General features: G+C 41.4%; 1 protein-coding gene across 5 annotated transcripts in view; it reads right to left on the bottom strand.

The window, feature by feature from the left end:
- SESTD1 (SEC14 and spectrin domain containing 1) overlaps positions 1–24,226 on the bottom strand; it is a 177,524-nt gene that overhangs the window by 73,415 nt on the left and 79,883 nt on the right. For all 5 annotated transcript variants that reach the window (XM_073577473.1, XM_073577469.1, XM_073577472.1 and 2 more), the window contains exon 5: positions 5,196–5,309. In XM_073577473.1, the coding sequence (XP_073433574.1) occupies positions 5,196–5,309 (114 nt within the window). The remainder of the gene's footprint in view (positions 1–5,195; positions 5,310–24,226) is intronic.

Genomic DNA, 24,226 nt, shown 5'->3' on the forward strand with positions numbered 1-24,226 from the left:
AAGTCTCCTTTAAGGTTTCTGAGACTCACAGTCCCTGGTTCACGCAGAGTGCAGTTCGGTAGTTTGCGTGACCCAGAGGAACTGCTGATACAGCGGCAGTGTAGTCCTGCAGTCCAACCGTACTCCAGCGATTCCACAAGGTCACATAGATTACCAGACTGACGGTCACTGTGCTCTGTGAGAACAAATGCGTCTAGGGGTCTTCCCCATGTTGCTTCCATGCCATTTCAGCCATTTTACGGTCCTCCCAGACCTCCTGATAGGGTCTGCCAGAAAAATGCTCGAGCTTTCCATTGACTTCCATTATGCTCATTACTCGAGTCGAGCATTCGACAATTACGAAAAGCTTGTTACGAGTAACGAGCATTTTAGTGCTCGCCAATCATTAGTTCTCAGATCTACAAGTTCTCACAAATTTACAAAGTAAAATATTATTCATAGACACAAAAATCATCACTCTGTGATTCACTATACGGCGAGTGCATGCTGTGTGCTTTGAACTAATAATACTTTTGAGGAAGTGTCCCTCTGATGAAACCATTAACGTATTCTGCGGACAAGAGTAAATTAAGTATCCCTGCAGCTCCACCACAGGGAAGACTAAGCATTACACAGAGCCGATATAAATCAGGAGGCCGTCTGTGTAAAAATAGGACAAGTCAGGTCCTACATTTTCAAACAAACTTTATTAAATTTTTCAGACATAACAGTAATGTTTTTACAGCATTAAAGTAGAAGTTAAATTTTCAAAATTAACAGAGGGAGACACTCTTGGTAACCACTCTCCACTTTTGGTCAAAAAACCCCGAACAGAGGATCCTGATCGGGATTCGAAAAAAAGATTTTTGACATGGGACATCCCCATTTAAAGTGCACAAAATAATCATTAAAAAGGACAACAAATTCTCAACACATTACTGAAAAAAGACCATACTTATCAATACAAAGTTAAAACACCAATTCACTGTCACCCACCCTACCTTCATGGACTATACATGTGAGTGGATGCTCATCAGTATTTTGCATCCATACTTTCGCCATCATTTACCAATGAAGTCCATCTGCATCCTGGAAATAGTAAATGTGCACAAAACTATGGTCCCAATTCAACATTGCCTTTCTGCCTGTTTTTTCTTTAGTTTTGTGCCTTTTTCTTTTCTTTTTTTGCCCCCAATTCATTATTCTATTTGCGCCTTTTTTAGTCTATTTTACATATGCTCGCCAGTGGTTTTTATCCTTTCTGCTTATTAATAATAATAATTAATAATAACAATTAAGCAGCTTTCAGCGATTCCAGATGTTTTTTCCCAATTCATCAATTACAACGTTTTAAAAAGTCGTAATCTTTAGTGCAACTTCAAAGTGTATTACTGGCTGACGTTCGCCACAATATTTTGCGACATTTGGTACCAAAAGTCGCAAAAAAAGCTCAAACACAGGAAGAAAGACCATTTTTTTTCACTTTGCAACAAATTCATGAATCATATGGGCCCAACAACATTTCTCCCCAAATAATGGAGAAACCAGCTATTAGAAGCTGGAAGGCCATAAAAAGCTCGTAAACGTTATCTATAACTGGGGTCTTTCCACTCTCTCACGACAGACGTGCCCCTATATATACACACACATCTCAAATAAAAGGATTTACCGTATATACTTGTGTATAAGCAGAGTTTTTCAGCCCATTTTTTTGTGCTGAAAACGGCTCCCTCAGCTTATACATGAGTCATTTGTCCCAGAAAGCCGGCGGGGCAGCAGGTCACAGGAGGCAGGAGCCGGTGGTTGCGGCTGTAACTGTGCCCGCTGTTAGAGAGAAATGAATATTGATTTCTCTTACAGCGCGCACAGTGACACTCGCAGCCACCGGCTTCCAGAAGATATTATACTCACTTCCCTGCGCGCCCTTGCTGTATCTCGTTGGTTCCGGCTTCCAGCAGCTCTTCCTGTGCCGAGTGATCACGTGGCCCTGCTCATTAAGGTAATGAATATGCACGCGTCTCCACTCCCATAGACATGGAGTGCATATTCATTACCTTAATGAGTAGGGCCACGTGATCACTCGGCACAGGAAAAGCTGCTGGAAGCCGGAACCAACGAGATACAGGGTGTACAGGGAGGTGAGTAGGATGTTTTTTTGTAATAGGAGCCATGCATACAAGGACGGGAGGGGGGAGCCATGAATGCAATGACTGGAGGGGGGAGCTATGCATACCAAGCAGGAGGGTGGAGCCACACATACCATGAGTGATGGGGGAGCCACGCATACCAGGACAGAGATGGAGGGGAGCTATGCATACCAGGACAGCAACGGAGGGAGCCATACATTCCAGGACAGCGACGGGGGGAGCCATACATACCAGGACAGCGACGGGGGGAGCCATGCATACCAGGACAGCAATGGGGGGAGCCATACATACCAGGACAGCGACGGGGGGAGCCATGCATACCAGGACAGCGACGGGGGGAGCCATGCATACCAGGACAGCGACGGGGGGAGCCATGCATACCAGGACAGCGACGGGGGGAGCCATGCATACCAGGACAGCGACGGGGGGAGCCACGCATACCAGGACAGCGACGGGGGGAGCCATGCATACCAGGACAGCGACGGGGGGAGCCATGCATACCAGGGCAGCGACGGGGGGAGCCACGCATACATGGGCAGCGACGGGGGGAGCCACGCATACATGGGCAGCGACGGGGGGGAGCCACGCATACCAGGACAGTGATAGAGGGAGCTATGCATACCAGGACAGTGACGGGCGGAGCCATGTATACAAGGGCAGCGACGGGGGGAGCCACGCATACCAGGACAGCGACAGGGGGAGCCATGCATACAAAGACAGTGATGGGGGAGCCATGCATACAAGGATAGGGACGGGGGGAGCCATACGTAACAGGACAGGCATGAGGGGACAATGCATACCCGGCTTATACTCGAGAACATAAGCTTACCCAGTTTTTTGTTTTTTTTTTTGCAAAATTAGGTGCCTCGGCTTATACTTGGGTCAGCTTATACTCGAGTATATATGGTATATTGATATTAATAAGCACTACTGTAAATCAACACATAAATAAATGGATTTGCTACATCTATGGATTGAGGGGGTCAAACACACCATTAAAAGAATATGAGGTCAAGTAAACTACCGCAAGTGTTTTTTGTTTGTTTTTTAACATTCGTTGTTCAATTGATTAAAGAAGAAAAAAATAAGAATAAAAATACATGACCCTAAAATACAAATGTGAACCAAATCAGTAAAATAATTGTACCTGAATATTTGCTATCCAAGCGGCTTAGAAAACCTGAATGGCGATTTTACTGCTAGGTCTTACAAAAATGGGCTACTTATTGTGTTATAAAGCGCAAAGATCTACAGCGTTATTCATAGTCACAAAAAGCCTGACTGACTGTACACCCCACTGATGATTACTTTGGGGCAGCATGTGCGCTGTCTTCTGTTCAGAGCCTGATGAATTCGGATGAAATACTCATTACCAGGAAACATGAAGGAAAGCTGCTCTTACTTCTTTATAATGGGCAGCAGTTAAATGACCGTCAGTCGGGTACATGCTTGCCGATCGGCAGTCATTTAGGGACAATCTGTGGATCTAATCTCATCATAGGCTTGGTTTAACCTTGTTAGTTTTATTCAATCAGGTCTTTTTTTTTTGTTTTTGTAGCAGCCAGAAGGGCACATTTTCTGCAGTAACCGTTCCAGTAAAAGATTTAAAAAAAGTTGAAAGAACCTACAAATGCGTCTTATCGTTCCGCAAAACATTAAAAACTATCTAAACTTCTGTCTCATTGATCATCCATTGCAAAGGTAAGCATTTTCATGCAATACTTATACCTTATTTTACCTCCTTCCCCTCCTATCATATCAATACTATGCAATATCATGCTGCATAGTATTGATGTTTCAATGCCCAGTTTAAAGAGGTTGTACAAAACCAACAGTGAATTTCAAACTAAATGTCTAGCCATTTAATTAAATAATCTAACCACTTTTTTTAAATTACTTCAATAAAAAAATAGTTTTTTTTTTAAATTTTTTTCTTGCTTCAGGATCCCAGAATGCACTGGTGATTCTCAATGAGTCCTCGGGGGCCGGCACTGCCGTTACTGAAGCAGCTGCTTTCAGCACAATGAAATGGGACGTCATCAGTGGCGGTAAAGCTACGGGATCACATCCTTCATCAATTTCCCTCTAGCAAATTAGTATTGTGCTGGAGGGAAAGAAAGCTGGACGGTCGGACAAATGGAACCACACTTACAGATTTGAAAGCAGATGAAGTGTAGGAGGCTAGAAGGAACCCAAGTCAGGATGTTTTCTATTTCTTATGGTCACGGTAAAATATTTTTGGAGTATTATAACACCTCTACAGTAATTCTCTCACAGAAAGCATTCTTCTACCCTCCTAAAAAATAAAAGTCAGGTTGTAACAGGGCCAGCATTCAATGTCTGAGTATGGACCATGAGGTCTAACACTGGCACATATGAGGCTGTTGTGTTCAGGTCCAGATGTTGTGGTCCGTACATCAGCCGGTTTCACACGTCCAACATTAAAGGGAATCTGTCACCTCATTTTTGGCCTATGAGATGCGGCCACCGCCATCAGGGGCTTATCTACAGCATTCTGTAATGCTGTAGATAAGCCCCCGATGTAACCTGAAAGATAAGAAAAACACGTTCGATTATACTCACTGGGGGACGCGGTCCGATGCGGTGGGTGTCGCAGTCCGGTCCGCCGCCTCCCATCTTCTAGCGCTGACGTCCTCCTCCTTACTTCTGCCGCGACTCCTACGCAGGCGTACTTTATCTGCCCTGTTGGACCTCTCTGACCTTTCCCAGCGCCTGTACAACAGGGCAGATAAAGTACGCCTGCGCAGGAGCCGCGGCAGAAGTAAGAAGGAGGACGTCATCGCTAGAAGATGGGAGGCGGCGGACCGGACTGCGACACCCACCGCATCGGACCGGTTTTTCTTATCTTTCAGGTTACATCGGGGGCTTACCTACAGAAATTACAAAATGCTATAGATAAGCCCCTGATGGCGGTGGCCACATCTAATAGGCTAAAAATGAGGTGACAGATTCCCTTTAAGGTTTCTTAATCCTGTTCCCAGTAGTCAAAGCAAGTCCTCCATGTATAAGAGCTACTTCACAGGTCAAGTTTATTCCTATCATTCTTACCTCAAAACCAAGGCGATCTTTCTCCTTCCAAAAGCAAAAATGTGTTACTTTCTTGTCCCAGAATTCATCCGGCTTCACCACACAAACCAGAGACACTTCGGCAGGAACTACATTCTGAAACATAAAACATGTACATAGGGGGGATGAGCTGGGCTCTACCTAAGTGCATAAAAAAGGGTAGGGGGTCATCAGAAAACCTAGTGCTTAAATCAGATATTTGTTTTTGTTTCCCATATTACAGAATTTATTAAAAATGAAAAATAGAGATCTTGCGATTTTCACACCCGTCACGGAGGGGTTTTTTTTTAGAATCATCCTTCCTCTTGTTTCAGGAAATTTACATGCACATTAGGAGCAATATACTGACATTGACCCTAGCTATTGTACTGAAGCATCTAATGAGTGTGTGCAACAACCATTGTGAAGGGAGAGGGAGCAGTGTAATCTGTGACATGGCCTACAGTGATTGGTGGATCCTTTGTTATCATCTCATTCACTGTAATCCTGCCTGTGATAAGGAGACTGCTGAAAACTCTTCCAGACAGGACAGGAAATTAAAGTATAAAATAGTCCCAACAACCAGTGTGAAAATTGAAAGTTTACTCATTTTAGTTTTAAATAAAGATTGTGTTATCAGTACCATGACCGCGATATTTTGACATCTGAATGATGGCTTAGTTAGAGAACCCATAAATGTCTTGAAGCTAGAGGGAAAGGACAGTATATACAATTGTGCTTAAAGGGAATCTGTCAGCAGGGTTTTGCTATAGAATGTGAGAGCAGCATGATGTATGGACAAAGAGCCTGATTCCAGCTATGTATCACTTATTCGGATGCTAGGTGTAGTTTTTTTTTTTTTTAAACTCCCTGTTTTCTCTGCTGTAGCTGCAGCAGAGCTATAAATGCTGAGCTGTGCATAACCCCACCTACACCTGATTGGCAGCTTCCTTTGTACACTGTAAAAAAATCAGTGATTGGAGGCGGGGGTTACACAAATTATCTGAACCGGCTGGCACACAACGTCTAGTCCTGAAATGATAATTTCCTGCTGATAAAACACTGATTGTATTGAAAGTACAATGTGCAGCCCAGTAAGTGACCCATCGCTGAAATCGGTCTCTCTTCCCCTACATCATGCTGCTCTCAGATTAAATAGTAAAACCTGCTGATAAGAGTTCCTTTAAGTAGCAGACCTACAAGCACAGATTACAAAGCACAAGAATCAAACATATATTTATTTCTACGTTCATAAACTTGTACAAGTCGCAACCAGCGATATATTTTAGAATGTATTTAATAGCCTAAAAATATGGATTTATCTTTATCCCCCTTAAAAGAGATTCCAGACCCTAAATAAACTCCTGGAAGCTACTTATCACCTTCTGTGAGCAGATAAGAGATTATCTATCTCACCAGCTCCTGAGAACTGTTAGATAAGACTATCAAACTCTATTAGGCACTTGCCCAATCCCCAGCTGCTGCCATAAAAGACGGCTATAAAAGCGATAAAGAAAAACTTTATATTCTGCAAAGCCAGAGATTACCAACTCTTCTCACAAAACAGCCCAAATTTTATCTTTTTCCTGCTAATCAAAGTCCGAAGAATAAAAAATGAACATCTGATGGAAAAGACGCACAAAGCTCTGCCTGTTTCCTGCAGTTCGGATTTCAATCCATAATTCAGCGCCTACAGCTGGTAACAAAATACCGGGCTGAACTTTACACCCTCCGATATCAATCACTGCGATTTCTGAAGAATTTTCCAGGCCGTAAAAAGAACAAAAAAAAAATCTGATATAAGATATGGCAATCTCAGGCTGCTGCATGTTGAAATAAAGAAAGTTCTACGACCACATGGAAGAAACGTGACACTAAGGTATAGGAAGTCCAACCTTTGTTTTTTAGAAAACAGCGTTCACGTACAGAGGCTATGCACATATATTCCCAGAATTTGTGTTCTGGTTTCTTGCTTCCTAAATGCAAAGTTAAGTAACTTTCTGAATGGTATTTATTCAATATTTTCTACCATTTTGCTGCTGCAGAGTGTCTGTAGGTCCGTTATCTAGCTACCCTAAGTCATCTGCAAAAAAAAAAAAAAATTACATATGAGAGCTCCTGAGGACTCTCTGCTCCTCTTTCCCTTCTCCCTGTGTTAGAGATAGCAGCAGGAAAGGGTTGTACACAGATCTGCAGTGGGGAGAGAGGAAAGTAACTAAAGTTTTAAGGAGAGCACAGAAAACTGGTTCTAGACAAGGAGGAAAGCACAAAGAGAGGAAATAAGTGCAGCCCTGAATTCACACAGAGCTCCCATCCAGCATGTATTACAGGGAGAGACAATCACAAAATTGAAAAATGTAAAATTTGGATCAGGATGCAAACTTTATATCAGGGGGTCTGAAAATGACAAAAGGAATGACAATTACAGACTAAAATTTTGTGCCATTTCATTAACTAAAGGTGACCACAACCATTAACTAAAGATAACTACTACATAAAAAAAATCATTTTTCCGCATCTCAAAAAAGTCCTTTGCCTTTAAGGGAACCTACAGGTTCTCACTAAATTAGAATATCATCAAAAATTAATTTATTTCAGGTCTTCAATACAAAAAGTGAAACTCATTATATAGAGCCATTACACACAGAGGGATCTATTTCACGTGTTTATTTCTGTTAATGTTGATCATTATGGCTTACAGCCAATGAAAACCCAAAAGCCATTATCTCAGTAAATTAGAAAAATTAAAAAACACCTGCAAAGGCTTCCTAAGCGTTTAACTCCCTCCTTTTGATGTGGGCTCCGGCGGTGAGCCCACATCTTTCCTGGGACATATGCCCACATTAGCCGCGGGTGGAATCACGATCCACCCACGACTATTAACTAGTTAAATGCCACTGAGATAATGACTTGGGTTTTCATTGGCTGTAAGCCATAATCATCAACATTAACAGAAATAAACACTTGAAATAGATCACTGTGTGTAATGACTATATAATATGAGCTTTATGTTTTTTTATTGAAGAACTGAAATAAATTAACTTTTTGACGATATTCTAATTTTGTGAGAAGAACCTGTAGCACCATGTGTTTTAGTATTCCTACAGTGGTCAAGTCCATGGGCTGCTGGTAAAATGTATGGACATTTTAGGTCTGGTCATTGCATGACTAGTTCCTAAACCTATAGACTCCTTCATACATTAGATAAAATCCACCATCATAGACACTAAGGGTACGTGCACACGCTGCGGAATCCGCTGCGGATTAATCCGCACGGATTTTGCAAAAACCGCAGATAATCCAAAGACCTGCGGATTATCTGCGGTTTTGCCTGCGGTTTGGTCCTGCGGATTCACTATCTCCACAATGGTGGAGATAAGAACCCGCAGCGGTTTCCGCAGAAAGAATTGACATGCAATTCTTTCTGCGGATTCAAAACCGCAGCAAATCCGCGCGGATTTTTCCGCAGCGTCGGCACAGCGTTTTTTTATTCCCATTCATTTGAATGGTACTGTACACCGCAGCTAAAACTGCTGCGGGTCCGCAGCGGCCAAAAACGCTGCGGAAACGCAGCGGAATCCGCAGCGTGTGCACGCAGCCTAACAGGAGACAAGCAACCAACATCAGGGCCAGGAGAGTAAGGCCATACAGTCTTTGAAGACCAACAAAGAAATTATCATTAAACCTGCTGACAAGGGAGGTGCAATAGTCATGATGAAACACATCAGACTACATAAAGGAAGCAAACAGACAACTTATAGACACACAATACTACAAAAAATTGGAGTCGGATCCTACACAGGACTATTACAAGGAACTAAACAAGTTGGTATCTTGTCTGCCTGATGAATCCATAAGAGGCAATGACCTGATACCAGAGAGTCCAAGAATAGCAATATCTTACATGCTTCCAAAAATCCACAAATCTGGAAATCCAGGAAGACCAATTATTTCATGTGTGGGCACCCTTATGGAGCAGGTATCTGGATGGGTAGAGGGTATTCTTAAACCAAGGGTAAAGGATACACCCAGCTACATTCAGGACACAACTGACTTATTGAATAAACTAGCAGCAATAGGTCCTCTACCAGAAGGAACCATCCTGGTCACCATGGATGTGGAATCTTTTTACTCTAACCCCTTTCTGACATGAGACGTACTATCCCGTCCATGGGCCCCGGGCCCCTATGCCCATGGACGGGATAGTATGTCTAGCGCGATCAGCGGTGCTCACCAGGGCTGTGGAGTCGGAGTCGTGGAGTCGGAGTTAGTTTTGGTTGGAGTCGGAGTCGGTAGAAAAGTACCGACTCCAGCTTTAAAAAAAATGTATTAATATTTCATAATTGAACTTTCATATGAATTTTATAAATGTTACTCAAATATATATGTTCTATCAAACTATGAACAACAGTGATAAGCAGTTCTGCTGGAGATAGAGACATTTCTTACTTCTTGTGTGTCACTGTTCTCCACTGCCCTTATCTAATCTTATACTTGGTTAACCTCATGCTGCCCCAACCCCCCTACTTACAATGTATGAAACTGAAAGTGAAAATGTGTTGCAAATTCTTAGTAGTAAAGCTCCTCCTCTAGACTAGATCATACTAGGTGTGCGTCTTCCAAGCATCTCACAGCTGCCTGCTACTCAGAAGAGGAAGACTGTAAGAAGTATTATCCTTTCAACAAACTTTGCATCAGTTAACTGTGAGTACATGAGGAATAATAACAGTATTACTGACCACTATATCAGTTGTACGACCTGGCAATAATTTTGTACAATTGTTTTTAGGAAAGACAATTGTCATTTGGATTGTGAATGCAGAATAAAAAACCTGAGAATGTCAAAGAAGCATCACATTAAATCAGCTGTATTTGAACATTTCACCATCACTCAAGATAGAAAACATTATGTCTGTCAGTGTATGACAAATGATCCAGACGAAAACAAATGCTGTGAAGCCAAGATGAGTGCATATTCAGGCAAAGATAAAAATGCTCCTACCAGAGCTTCTAATCTAAAGAGACATTTACAGCGCTTTCATCCAGAAGTACTGAAAGCAGTGGATGAGAAAGACTGCATCCAAACCAATGAACCAGTGCCCAGCTCTTCCAGCCAAACAAAGGAGCAGAGAACTTTGCAGCCATCAGTTGCAAGATATTTTGTCAGTGACAAAGTTACTGTGACAATGACAGTAGATACATTTAAAAAACAGATCATAGAGCTTGTTGTAAAGGATAGTGTGCCTATTACATTATTTTCACGACCAGCATTTATGTGTCTGAATGGGGAAATGGCCCGCAAGCTTGGTGTTTCTCTGGAGAGAGAGAGTATTAGAAAATTAGTAATCGAAGAAGCTTTTAAACAAAAGGAAGAACTTAAAAAAACTCTCAAGGGACGCTTTCTGTTTCTTAAAATGGATGCCTGCACACGTCACAGAGTGAACTATTTTGCCATCAATGTCCGATTTGTTTGTGACAAAAATGAAATAGTTACCAAGACATTGGCAGTAAAAGACACCAAAGCTCATCACACCAGTGAGTTTCTCCAGGTCTTGGTGGAAAAGGTTCTGCAAGACTATGAACTTAAAAAAGAGCAAGTTCTTTCTGTCGTAACTGACAATGCTTCAAATATGATAAGTACTATTAAGCTAATGAATGAGAGTAATGATGGTGACCAGCAGCTAGAAGAACATTCTGGGTCCACAGACACAGAAATGTTTGAAATAGAGGAACACAGTATTGTAACTGAGGAGCAAACTGAAGTTGCTTCAGATGAACAGCAACATGATAGTTTAGATGATCTTGTTGAAACTGTGTCAATATGTTCTTTCATTCATCACATGCGCTGTGTTGTGCATACGCTACAGCTGGCTATAAGAGACAGTCTGCAAGAAGGACATGCTGCTGCACTGATTGGCAAGGTGAGAAAATTGGCTACTGTTGCCAGAACCCCTAATGTTGACTCAATTTTGAAGAGACGTGCTGGAAAAGGGGCAATTATTGATCAAGCCACACGATGGGGCAGCACTTACTTAATGATTCAGCGCTTGGTTGAACTGAAAACCTTTCTTGTAGACATGGCTAACCCTCAACTGACGCTAAATGAAAGTCAGTGGAATCAGGTGAATGAGCTGGAAAAATTGCTAGAGCACCCATTTACAGTGACTAAAAAATTACAAGCAGAGGACTTAACTCCAGGTATTTTCTTAAAGGAGTGGAAGAACCTGATGTTTCGCCTGTCCCAAAGAGGAGGGTTAATTGCAAGTGGCATTGCTACATCAATGAAACGGAGAGAGGAGCTACTATTACAAAATAACATTCTTTTGGCAGCTGTTTATGTAGACCCAATGCATCGGATTCTTCTAGATGATCAACAGCTAAGTAAAGGAAAAGAAGCTCTGTTTGAAATAGCAGTAAGGATGAAAGGGTTGCAGAACAGTCAGGAGGAACAAGAAGAATTTGGTCGTCCTGCCACATCTTCACCCTCATCATCAACTGATGAAGAATTTAATTTCGAAAAATATTTGGATCACAAGGACCGTGCAAAGCGTTCCCGCATAGAAGAAGAGTCATCCCCATCAAGGAACACAGCCAGTACATTTCAGCAGAATTTTTCATGTACACTAAAAGAAATTGAAAAATTTGACCGTTCAACAAAAATAACAGTGCAACAAGCGATTCCTCTGTATCCTGACATTGTCAGAGATGTTGCCCGAGTGGTTACTGCTTTGCCACCAACACAAGTTAGTGTAGAGAGGTTGTTCTCTGCTCTCAAAATAATTAGATCAGATTTGAGGGCATCCATGAAGGAGGATCTGACAGAGGCAATACTTTTTCTGAGGACAAATTTATAGATTTCTTCTTATTAACTGCATAAAAGTGTTTATTGCATATTTACTTACAGTTTAGAAAAGTTTATAAAAGTTATTTGCTATATTCTAATTGTATTCTAATAAATGTAGTTTTTGCTCTAAGTGGTCTGATTACTTATATGATGGTGAGAAACTGAATAAGCACGATGTTTAATATTTTACAACAGTAAATTTGTTGTTATGAATTGGCCATTTATGAAGGAGTCGGAGTCGGAGCCGGAGTCGGAGCCTGATAAAATCCAGGAGTCGGAGTCGGAGTCGCAACTGTGGCTTACTGACTCCACAGCCCTGGTGCTCACGGGGTGAGCGCTGATCGCGGCCGGGTGTCAGCTGATTATCACAGCTGACACCAGGCACTATGTGTCAGGGGCGGTCACGGACCATCCCCGACACGTTAACCCCTGGCACACTGGGATCAAACACGATCGCAGTGTACCGGGGGTTTAGGGAAGCATCGGCAGGGAAGGGGCTCCCTCTGTGCTTCCCTGCGCCCCCCGAAGCAGCACGATGTGCAGCGCTGCTCCGGGGGCCTCCTTCCCTGCAGGTCCCCGGATCCAATATGGCGGCAGGGACCTTCGGGGGCTGGCAGGGAGCCGGCTTCCTCATGCCTGCAAAGCGCCGGCATGAGGAAGCCGCAGTGCTGATCTGTCACAGCAATCTGTGATGTGACAGATCAGAGATCTGTCACATAACAGTGATGTCCCACCTGGGACAGTATAATAAAGTAAAAAAAAAAAATATATGTATATTCCCTAATAAATTCATTTTTCGGAAATAAAAAAAAACAAAAAAACAATAAAAGTAGACATACTCAATATCGTCGCGTCCGTAACGACCCGTCCTATAAAACTGTCCCATTAGTTAACCCCTTTAGCGAACCCGTTAAAAACTAAAAATAAAAAAACAAAAGCAAAAAATAATACTTTATCATAACGCCAAACAAAAAGTGCAATAACGCGCCATCAAAAAGACAGATATAAACATCGTACCACTGAAAACGTCATCTTGTCCCGCAAAAAACGAGCTGCCATACAGCGTCATCAGTGAAAAAATAAAAAAGTTAGAGCTCGCAGAATAAAGCGATGCAAAAATAATTATTTTTTTATATAAAATTTTCAGTGCATAAAAGCGCCAAAACATAAAAAACCGACATAAATGAGGTATTGCTGTAACTGTACTGACCCGAAGAATAAAACTGCTTTATCAAGTTAACCGCACGCGGAACGGTGTAAACGCACCCCCCAAAAGAAATTCTTGAAATGCTGGGTTTTGTTCATTCTGCGTCCCAAAAATTGGAATAAAAAGCGATCAAAAAATATCCCGTGCCCGAAAATGGTACCAATAAAAACGTTAACTCGTCCCGCAAAAAATAAGACCTCACATAACTCTGTTGGTCAAAATATGTAAAAATTATAGCACTCAAGCGTCTTTTAGCGTGTGACAGCTGCCAAACATAAAAACCCGCTATAAATAGTAAATCAAACCCCCCCCGTTATCACCCCCTTAGTTAGGGAAAAATAATAAAATAAAAAAAAATATATTTATTTCCATTCTCCCATTAGGGCTGGGGCTAGGGGTGTGTTGGGGTTAGGGTTGGAGTTAGAATTGGGGGGTTTCCACTGTTTGGGCACATCAGGGGCTCTCCAAACGCAACATGTCGTCTGATCTCAATTCCAGCCAATTCTGCGTTGAAAAGTCAAATGGTGATCCTTCCCTTCCAAGTTCTGCCATGCGCCCAAACAGTGTTTTACCCCCACATATGGGGTATCAGCCTACTCAGGACAAATTGCAAAACATCTTTTGGGGTCCAACTTCTCCTGTTACCCTTGGTAAAATAAAAAAATTGGGGACTAAAAGATCAAGTTTGTGGAAAAAATATGATTTTTTTTTTATTTTCACGCCCGGGCGTTATAAACTTCTGTGAAGCACTGGGGGGTTCAAAGTGCTCACCACACATATCTAGATAAGTTCCTTGGGGGTCTAGTTTCCAAAATGGGGTCACTTGTGGAGGGTTTCCACTGTTTAGGTACATCAGGGGCTCTCCAAAGGCAACATGACACCCGCAGACCATTCCATCAAAGTCTGCATTCCAAAACGTCACTACTTCCCTTCCGAGCCCTGACGTGTGCCCATACAGTAGTTTTCTCCCACATATAAGGTATCAACATACTCAGGACATATTGGACAACAACTTTTGGCATCCAATTTCTCCTGTTACCCTTGGGAAAATAAAAAAATTGGGGACTAAAAGATCATGTTTGTGTAAAAAATATGATTTTTTTTTATTTTCACGCCCGGGCGTTATAAACTTCTGTGAAGCCCTTGGGGGTTCAAAGTGTTCACCACACATTTAGATAAGTTCCTTAGGAGGTCTACTTTCAAAAAAGGTGTCATTTGTGGGGGGTTTCCACTGTTTAGGCACATCAGGGGCTTTCCAAACGTGGCATGGAATCTAATCCCAATTCCAGCCAAAAAAGTCAAATGGCGCTGCTTCCCTTCCGAGCTCTGCCATGCGCCCAAATAGTGGTTTACCCCCACATGAAGAGTATCAGCGTAGTCAGGACAAATTGCACAATAACTTTTAGGGTCCTGTTACCCTTGGGAAAATAAAAATTGGGGGTAAAAAGATCATTTTGGTGGAAAAAATGTGATTTTTTAATTTTACGACTGTACGTTATAAACTTCTGTGAAGCCCTGGGAGGTTCAAAGTTCTCACCACATATCTAGATAAGTTCCTTGGGGGGGTCTAGTTTCCAAAATGGGGTCACTTGTGGGGGGTTTCCACTGTTTAGGCACATCAGGGGCTCTCCAAACGTGATATGGCGTCCGATCTGAATTTCAGACAATTTTGCATTGAAAAAGTCAAACGGCGCTCCGTCCCTTCTGAGCTCTGCCATGCGCCGAAACAGTGGTCCCCCCCCTTCCCCCTTATCAGGTATCGGCGTACTCAGGAGAAATTGCACAATAACTTTTCCAGTCTAATTTCTCTTGTTACCCTTGGTAAAATAAAAAAAAATGGACCTGAAGTAATTTTTTTGTGAAAAAAAGTTAAATGTTCATTTTTTTTAAACATTCAAAAAATTACTGTGAAGCACCTGAAGGGTTAATAAACTTCTTGAATGTGGTTTTGAGCACCTTGAGGGGTGTGGTTTTTAGAATGGTGTCACTTTTGGGTATTTTCTATTTTCTAAAGTGACTTCAAATGTGATGTGGTCTGTAAAAACAAAATGGTGTTGCAAAAATGAGAAATCGCTGGTCAAAGTTTAACCCTTATAACTTCCTAACAAAAAAAAAAATTTGGTTCCAAAATTGTGCTGATGTAAAGTAAACATATGTGAAATGTTATTTATTAAGTTTTTTGTGTGCCGTATTTGTGATTTAAGGGCATAAAAATACAAAGTTGGAAAATTGCGAAATTGTCTAAATTTCAGGGCTGTGGAGTCGGTAAGCCAAACCTGCGACTCTGACTCCTCAATTTCCCTTACACCGACTCCGACTCCAACTCCGACTCCACGACTCCGACTCCCACACATATTGCTTATATTTAAGTGAAAAATTTATTGTAGTACAATGTGAACCTCAGACATTTAATCATTTTTATGATCCAATAATCAAGATATTTAGAACAGAATATATATTGGTGTACTACCCGGTTTTCATTCTTTTTGGTACAGATACGATATGGATAGACAGATATGGATAAATGGATATATAGATAGAGCAGATTTCTAATCTGCATTTGCTATTGAAAACATTATCTATGAGCTCAAAAACCTTTCAGGTGATGCAGTTTTTTAAAAAGTTGATCTGCTTTTGCAGCTGAAAAACGTATCCTCAAAAAACACAGGAAAAACGCTGTGCGTGAATGTAGCCTTAGATCAGGAATAGAACAGCCATTTATAGAACATTTCATAACTTTCCCAAACTCCTATGAAAAAATATTCAGCACATTCTGCATTGAACTACTGTACCCAATTTATTATATATTTTAGGATTCGGAGTCGGTCCATTTTATACCGACTCCAACTCCACCAAAATGAGCACCGACTCCACGACTCCGACTCCACAGCCCTGCTAAATTTTGGCCAAATTTCCGTTTTTTTCACAAATAAACACAAGTTATTTGAATGAAATTTTACCACCAACATGAAGTAAAATATGTCACGAGAAAACAATGTCAGAATCAGTGGGATCCATGGAAGCGTTTCAGAGTTATTACCTCATAAAGGGACAGTGGTCAGAAATGTAAAAATTGGCCCGGTCATGAACGTGCAAACCACCCTTGGGGGTAAAGGGGCTAATATCCCACACCACGATGGATTAAATGCCTGCAAAGTCTTCATGGAAAACACAGGGAACGATGCCGATTCTACGGTGAAAGTTACAAAATTCATCCCCACCCACAATTACTTTGAATTTGACAACAAGATCTATCTACAGCAGTCTGGCACAGCTATGGGAAGTAAAATGGCTCCACAGTAAGAAAATCTTTTCATGGCCAAGCTTGAAAGCAAATTTTTGTCTGCATGTCCCATCGGACATTTGGCCTACTAACACTACATTGATGATATTTTAATCATCTGGACGGAGTCTGAGCAACAGCTAAAGATGTTCCACAAACAGTTTAATCAATTTCATCCCACCATCAACTTAAAACTCAACTACTCCTGTACTGATATTAACTTTTTGGACACCATCATTAAGCTACAGAACAATGAAATAGATACATCCCTGTTTCAAAGCCAGTCGACCGTCCAACATACTTTAAATAGGACAGTTTCCATCCAAAACACAAACTCTATTGGCTAAAGCCAAGCCATCAGATATAATTGTATATGTTCCAACCCCATGGATAGAGATGAACACCTTGGTCACCTCTGAAAGGCCTTTTTGAAATCAGAGCTACCATCCAAGAAGAATTCGAAACCAATTTACAAGAGCCACCAGAATATCAAGGAATCACCTGCTACATTACAAAGCTAAAGAAGAGAATAACCAGGTGCCTCTAGTAGTCACCTACAACCCAAATCTGGAAGTGCTAAGGGGAACTGCACGGAAATTACAACCTTTACTACAAAAAGATGCCCAATTACAATCCATACTTCCAGACCCCCCTTACTGTCATTAGGCAGCCCCCAAATTTAAGAAGCAACGTAGTCAGAAGTTCCCTGTCCTCTCCAACAGCTACAGGAACCATTCCTTGCAACCAGAAAAAAAATTAAAATCTGTCCATTTATAATGACCACGGACAAGATAAAGATCCCCAACTCACATCAGGACTACAAGATCCCAGGTACTTTCAGCTGCATAACATCTAATGTGGTGTACTTAATTATTTGTACTAAATGTCCAACTGGGGTCTGTGTGTGGGGGAGACCGGGCAAAAACTGAGAACAAGGATGAATTCTCATCGCCACACAATAAGAGAAAAAAGAAAGGATCTACATGTGGCAAAACATTTTTGTATGCCGGATCACAGCACCATAGACATGAAATCTCAGAGAGACAGAAGAGTCTGGGAGTATAAACTCATGACGACCTTTGACACACTCAGTGCAGGAATGACTGTCGCATGGATTTATGTAATATTTACATCAGTTAAAGAATTTGCTCCTCAGACCTTGTGGGGGCATCACAACACAGAACCAGATCCCAATCAGAGGACAGTAAAACTTTCACTCCTTATCTACGAACTGTTCCAATATTTATGGCTACAACTGTTTATCCCTCTCCCATAATGACAGTTCTGCTTCACGTCACTTGTCTTATCTATTGCGTTATTTCTGTGCTGTGTTTATATATATATATATATATATATATATATATATAATGTATGTGATTCTTCAGATTTTGTATTAGTCTATACCTGATGAAGGGACCTGAGAAGTCTCGACAGCTTGCAATTTGTTACCATCTTTTCAGGTAGCCATTACAAGGTACAATCCACTGAGGACTCTCAATTCTACATATAGTTCCTAAACCTTCACATATCGCTTGTAGGCCTGAAATGATCTGACGTCTTCATAAGGATCCATTCCTGGGACAGGAACCCATGTGGAAAACAGGGATCTGTCCCCATAACGCCTACACACGTGAACAGAGTATGGTGCATACCTGCATGACGACCTCTCAATCGACTCTATTCCCACATGCAGTGGCCACAGGGCTCCCACAACATGAGGGTCGGAAGACTGCGGTTTCCCACATAGTGGTGGGTCTCGCATATGGCAAACATTTGGATACACCATAAAAGTTCATGTTGGAAATAGCCCTTTAAGTAATTTTGCTATCCCTTAGGCTGTGTGCCCATGATGAGCTTTTGACACTACATATTTTTCCTCTGTCAAAAATGCAGCATTTTACAGTTCCAGCAAAGAGGATGGGATTTATAGGAACTCATGCCCACTGTGCTCTTTTTTTCTTTTAACGCAGCGTAAACTAACCTGTGGAGCACGTGTCAAATCCGCAACATGTCAAATTCTCTTTAGCATTAAATCCCCGTAATTATTATTTTTGAAAGCCATGCAAATATTAAAGTGCCCATAACCTGGCACTTTGCCCGCTGCTATTTTCAGATTTCCGGTGGTATATTTATACGGTGTGATTGTAAAAGTAGCCCCATATGTTTTCGTGCAAACCTTTAGTAGACTCATTGGCGTAATCATTATGCTAACGAGCGTTCTGGATTACAGCGACTCATTAAGCTGTCACACATAAAAGAGCGGCTGGACGGCGTTTTCTCTGTGGCCGTATAACCCACCCGCAATATATTACAGCATTACAGGTAATAAATATTTCAGCGCTGCTAATAGCAAAAATTTACTGCACTAAATTAATTCCTAATTGCTTTATTCATTTTTGCTCCAACGGCTGAAGAAGTGAAGCCACGTTCATCAGGATACAACAGTTTTTTTTTCACTAGCCACCTGGCAGTGGGAAGTGATGGTAAAATGGAGGTATCTTCAGATATCGCAATTTTTTTGCAAAAATTATTTTGAAAATGTGGGGGGGAAAAAAACAAAACACGCGATTCACTGACTAGACGAAGTTCTCTCGATGAGAACTTGGCAACCTCATATATGCCCGACGCAGTCAAGTTTGGCAATGTCCTTGACAAGGTCACCAAGAACAACCTAAATAGTCAAACATGGTGGCAGCATACTAATACCGTATCCAATAATCAGTAACGGTCCGGCTGTGGCTTTCGTGACCCAAACGTGACAGCCTCCTAGGTATATATGATGCGGTCCAGTTCAGGTCGTGAGAACCTCGGACAGTCACTGAATCACAGCTTGTACTTAGATCGTGACATGCGCCATTAGGCCCAGAAGTGCTTCTATTACGCAACCCAAACACGGGTCTAAATTAATACAGATTATTCCTTGTACAATCTGATTACATTAGTGGCATCTATTCCTATTAGCCCAATCAGTTGTTTTGATCGCAGTCTTGTGAAACCCCATTAAACAGTGTGGTATTCGTTGATGTTTTTCTGCCAAATTCTTCCGAATGGAGCACGTGGATTTGTGCATTTTGTGTCGAATCAAAGTTTGTTTGTTTTTTGCCTGTTTGTGCCTTTTTAAAGCAAAAAGTTACATGATCCCTTAAAATGTCACATATTAGTCTTCAATGGCACAAAACATCCAATTAGATTCTGTATTCTAGTAGGCTACCGGAGTAACAATTTGAAAAGCGAGTCGTAAATGGTAACTTAGGCTAAAAGTTCCTGGACTAAGAAAATTACGGCCATGTTATTGAGCAAAAAATAAAGTTCAAAAAAGGATGATACCAATGGAACTTAAAAAAAAATAAAAAAATGTGCACATACAAAAGTAACCAATCGACTCGAGTCACACGAGTGTAGATTCTCTCAACCGGGAGAATCGAGTCGACTATGCACCTCACTCTAATTAGAGTGTGGGCACAGTGTGATCATAGTCTCTCAGACAAGGAGAAGATGGAGACAAAAAATGTCTCCATCTTCTCCATTCCGTGGAAATAGGTCTGCACGCAGATGTCAGAATGCAGTCCAATGGTTTCCACGGGCTCACATGGCCGAACGTGATCCGAATATCGGATCAAACTCAGTGCATGCTGCAATTTTTCATGCGGATGAGCTCTGCCCATACCATTCATCCCTATTTACTCTGTCAAAATAACGGATAGCACTTGTCCGATTATTATGGCCGTATGCACGAGTCCTTAGAACTATGAGGAACGGGGTCATTGTATGAGCCTCATAAAAGATTGCAATTACAACATACATATCATGCAATTTAAAAAAAAAAAAAAAGTGAAAGCTTAGAGACTAGAGGGCATGCTGAAAGCCAGCTTTACAATGGATGGAAAGTCAAAGGTTTAGGTCAGACCAGGACTCTGGCGCAGATTCCAGATCTATATCCTCATACCTTATTCACATGTTCTGGAAAAGGCCACTAAAAAATGAACAATTATATGTTAAAGCAATGGGCATGTTCAATTTTCACAGGTAACCTGCATGACGAAGCCAAAGCTTAGGCCCTATCAATGACGAAGGGGCTATTCCTTCTGCGAATCGCTTGTCATTCACTGGTACATAGAGTCATGGCCAAAAGTGTTGGCACCCTTGAAATTGCTTCAGAAAATGAAGTGTTTCTAATAGAAAATTACAGCAATTACACATTTTGTTATACACATTTGTTACCGGAGAAAAAAGGCAAAATGGACATAATTTCACACAAAAATGAGCCGAACAAAAATCGTTGGCACACTCAACTTAATATTTGGTTGGACACCTTTTGGAATAAATAACAGCAATCACTTCCTATAACCATCAACAAGCTTTTTAAACCTCTCAACTCGAAGTTTGGACCATTCTTCTTTTTCAGACTGCTCCAGGTCTCATATTTGAAGGGTGTCTTCTTCTCCCAACAGCAATTTTAAGATCTATCCACAGGTGTTCAATGGGATTTAGATACAGACTCCTTGCTGGTCACATAGTGAAGACACCAAGTGATGCACTTTTTCTTGGCGGTTGAGTGGCTGTTATTTTTAGGATGGGGGGGCAATCTCCATGGCCCCTTACCAGCCTGAGAATACCAGCCCCCAGCTGTCTGCTTTAGCAAGGCTGGTTGTCAAAAATGGGGGGACCCCACAGTTTTTTTAAATTATTTAAATCATTAAAAAATATGGCATGGGGACCCCTCTATTCTTGATAACCAACCTTGCTGAAGCTGACAGCTGAGGGTTGCAGCCTACAGCTGTGAGTTTTGCTTGGCTGGTTATCAAAAATATGGGGGAACCCACGCACTGTTTTTTTTTTTTTCTTTAATTATTTATTTACAGCACAGGAGCAGGCTGATGAACACTCCCATCAGCCACTCCTGCTTTCACAGTTATTAGCAACAGCAGGCGTCAGCTGATAGGAGCGGTAGTCACATCAGCTGACACCAGTGACCGGATGTGAACGTTATACCTCCGATCACAGCTGCGGGCTTACGCTGTCATTTGACAGCTTGGGAACTGCAGCTGTCTGGCTGGCGGTGATGATTTCACCGCCGATCAGAAGTGGTATTTGCCGCGCTGTCATGCACAAAAGTTTACATACCCCGGCAGAATCTTTGCTTTCTTGGCCTTTTTTCAGATAATATGAATGCTAACACCAAAACTTTTTCTCAACTCATGGTTAGTGGTTGGGTGAAGCCATTTATTGCCAAACTACTGTGTTTTCTCTTTTTAAATCATAATGACAACCAAAAACATCCAAATGACCCTGATCAAAAGTTTACACACCCTGGTAATTTTGGCCTGATAACATGCACAGAAGTTGACACAAATGAGTTTGAATGGCTACTAAAGGCATTATCATCACTTGTGACCTGTTTGCTTGTAATCAGTGTGTGTGCATAAGAGCTGAGTGAGTTTCTGGGCTCCAGAAGACTCTTGCATCTTTCATCCAGCCACATTCATTTCTGGATTGTGAGTCATGGGGAAAGCAAAAGAATTGTCAACGGCTCTATGGGAAAAGGTAGTTGAACTGTATAAAACAGGAAAGGGATACAAAAAGATATCCAAGGAATTGATAATGCCAGTCAGCAGTGTTCAAACTGATTAAGAAATGAAAATCAGGGGCTCTGTAAAAACAAAACCACGGTCAGATAGACCAACAAAAATTTCGTCCACAACTAAAATTGTTCGGGATGCAAAGACAAACCCACTTATAACATCAGCTGAAACACCGGACACTCTGAAAACTAGCGGTGTGGCTGTTTCAAGATGCACAATAAGAAGGCACTTGAAGAAAAATGGGCTGCATGGTCAAGTCGCCAGAAGAAAGCCATTACTGCACAAATGCCACAAAGTATCTCGCCTACAATGAGCAAAACAGCACAGAATCAAGCCTCGAAACGTCTAGAACAAGGTAATTTGACAAGAGATTTCAACGCAAGATTGTGCGGATGTTGGATAAAGAACCTCGACTAACATTCAAACAAGTTCAAGCTGCCCTGCAGTCCGAGGGTACAACAGTGTCAACCCATACTATCCGTCGGCGTCTGAATGAAAAGGGACTGTATGGTAGGAAACCCAGGAAGACCCCACTTCTTACCCCGAGACATAAAAAAGCCAGGCTGGAGTTTGCCAAAACTTACCTGAAAAAGCCTAAAACGTTTTAGAAGAATGTTCTCTGGTCAGATGAGACAAAAGTAGAGCTTTTTGGGCAAAGGCATCAACATAGAGTTTACAGGAGAAAAAAAAGGCATTCAAAGAAAAGAACACGGTCCCTACAGTCAAACATGGCGGAGGTTCCCTGATGTTTTGGGGTTGCTTTGCTGCCTCTGGCACTGGACTGCTTGACCGTGTGCATGGCATTATGAAGTCAGAAGACTACCAACAAATTTTGCAGCATAATGTAGGGTCCAGTGTGAGAAAGCTGGGTCTCCCTCAGAGGTCATGGGTCTTCCAGCAGGACAATGACCCAAAACACACTTCAAAAAGCACTAGAAAATGGTTTGAGAGAAAGCACTGGAGAATTCTAAGGTGGCCAGCAATGAGTGCAGACCTGAATCCCATAGAACACCTGTGGAGAGATCTAAAAATGGCAGTTTGGAGAAGGCACCCTTCAAATATCAGGGACCTGGAGCAGTTTGCCAAAGAAGAATGGTCTAAAATTCCAGCAGAGCATTGTAAGAAACTCATTGATGGTTACCGGAAGCGGTTGGTTGCAGTTATTTTGGCTAAAGGTTGTGCAACCAAGTATTAGGCTGAGGGTGCCAATTATTTTTTGTCTGGCCCATTTTTGGAGTTTTGTGTGAAATGATTAAGGTTTTGCTTTTTGCTTCATCCTCTTTTGTGTTTTTTCATTTAAGACAAATTAAATAAAGGTAATAATACCAAAGAATGTGTTTGCAATCATTTTCAGGAAGAAACTGAGTATTAGCTGACAGAATTGCAGGGGTGTCGATACTTTTCGCCACAACTGTATTTATGATCACTCTAGTAACTTACTTTTGTCTTATCCGTATTAGTTTATGTAACTGCATATGCTGTATTGTTGTGTCCCCTTTGTAAAATCTATATCTATATATCTATATATATATATATATATCTATATCTATATATATATATATATATATATATATATATATATACAGTGGGGAAAAAAAGTATTTAGTCAGTCAGCAATAGTGCAAGTTCCACCACTTAAAAAGATGAGAGGCGTCTGTAATTTACATCATAGGTAGACCTCAACTATGGGAGACAAACTGAGAAAAAAAAATCCAGAAAATCACATTGTCTGTTTTTTTTTCATTTTATTTGCATATTATGGTGGAAAATAAGTATTTGGTCAGAAACAAGCAATCAAGATTTCTGGCTCTCACAGACCTGTAACTTCTTCTTTAAGAGTCTCCTCTTTCCTCCACTCATTACCTGTAGTAATGGCACCTGTTTAAACTTGTTATCAGTATAAAAAGACACCTGTGCACACCCTCAAACAGTCTGACTCCAAACTCCACTATGGTGAAGACCAAAGAGCTGTCAAAGGACACCAGAAACAAAATTGTAGCCCTGCACCAGGCTGGGAAGACTGAATCTGCAGCCAACCAGCTTGGAGTGAAGAAATCAACTGTGGGAGCAATAATTAGAAAATGGAAGACATACAAGACCACTGATAATCTCCCTCGA

This window comes from Dendrobates tinctorius, unplaced genomic scaffold (assembly GCF_039654945.1).
Source record: "Dendrobates tinctorius isolate UK_male_01 unplaced genomic scaffold, ASM3965494v1 ptg000056l, whole genome shotgun sequence".
In the NCBI taxonomy this organism is placed as follows: Eukaryota; Metazoa; Chordata; class Amphibia; order Anura; family Dendrobatidae; genus Dendrobates; species Dendrobates tinctorius.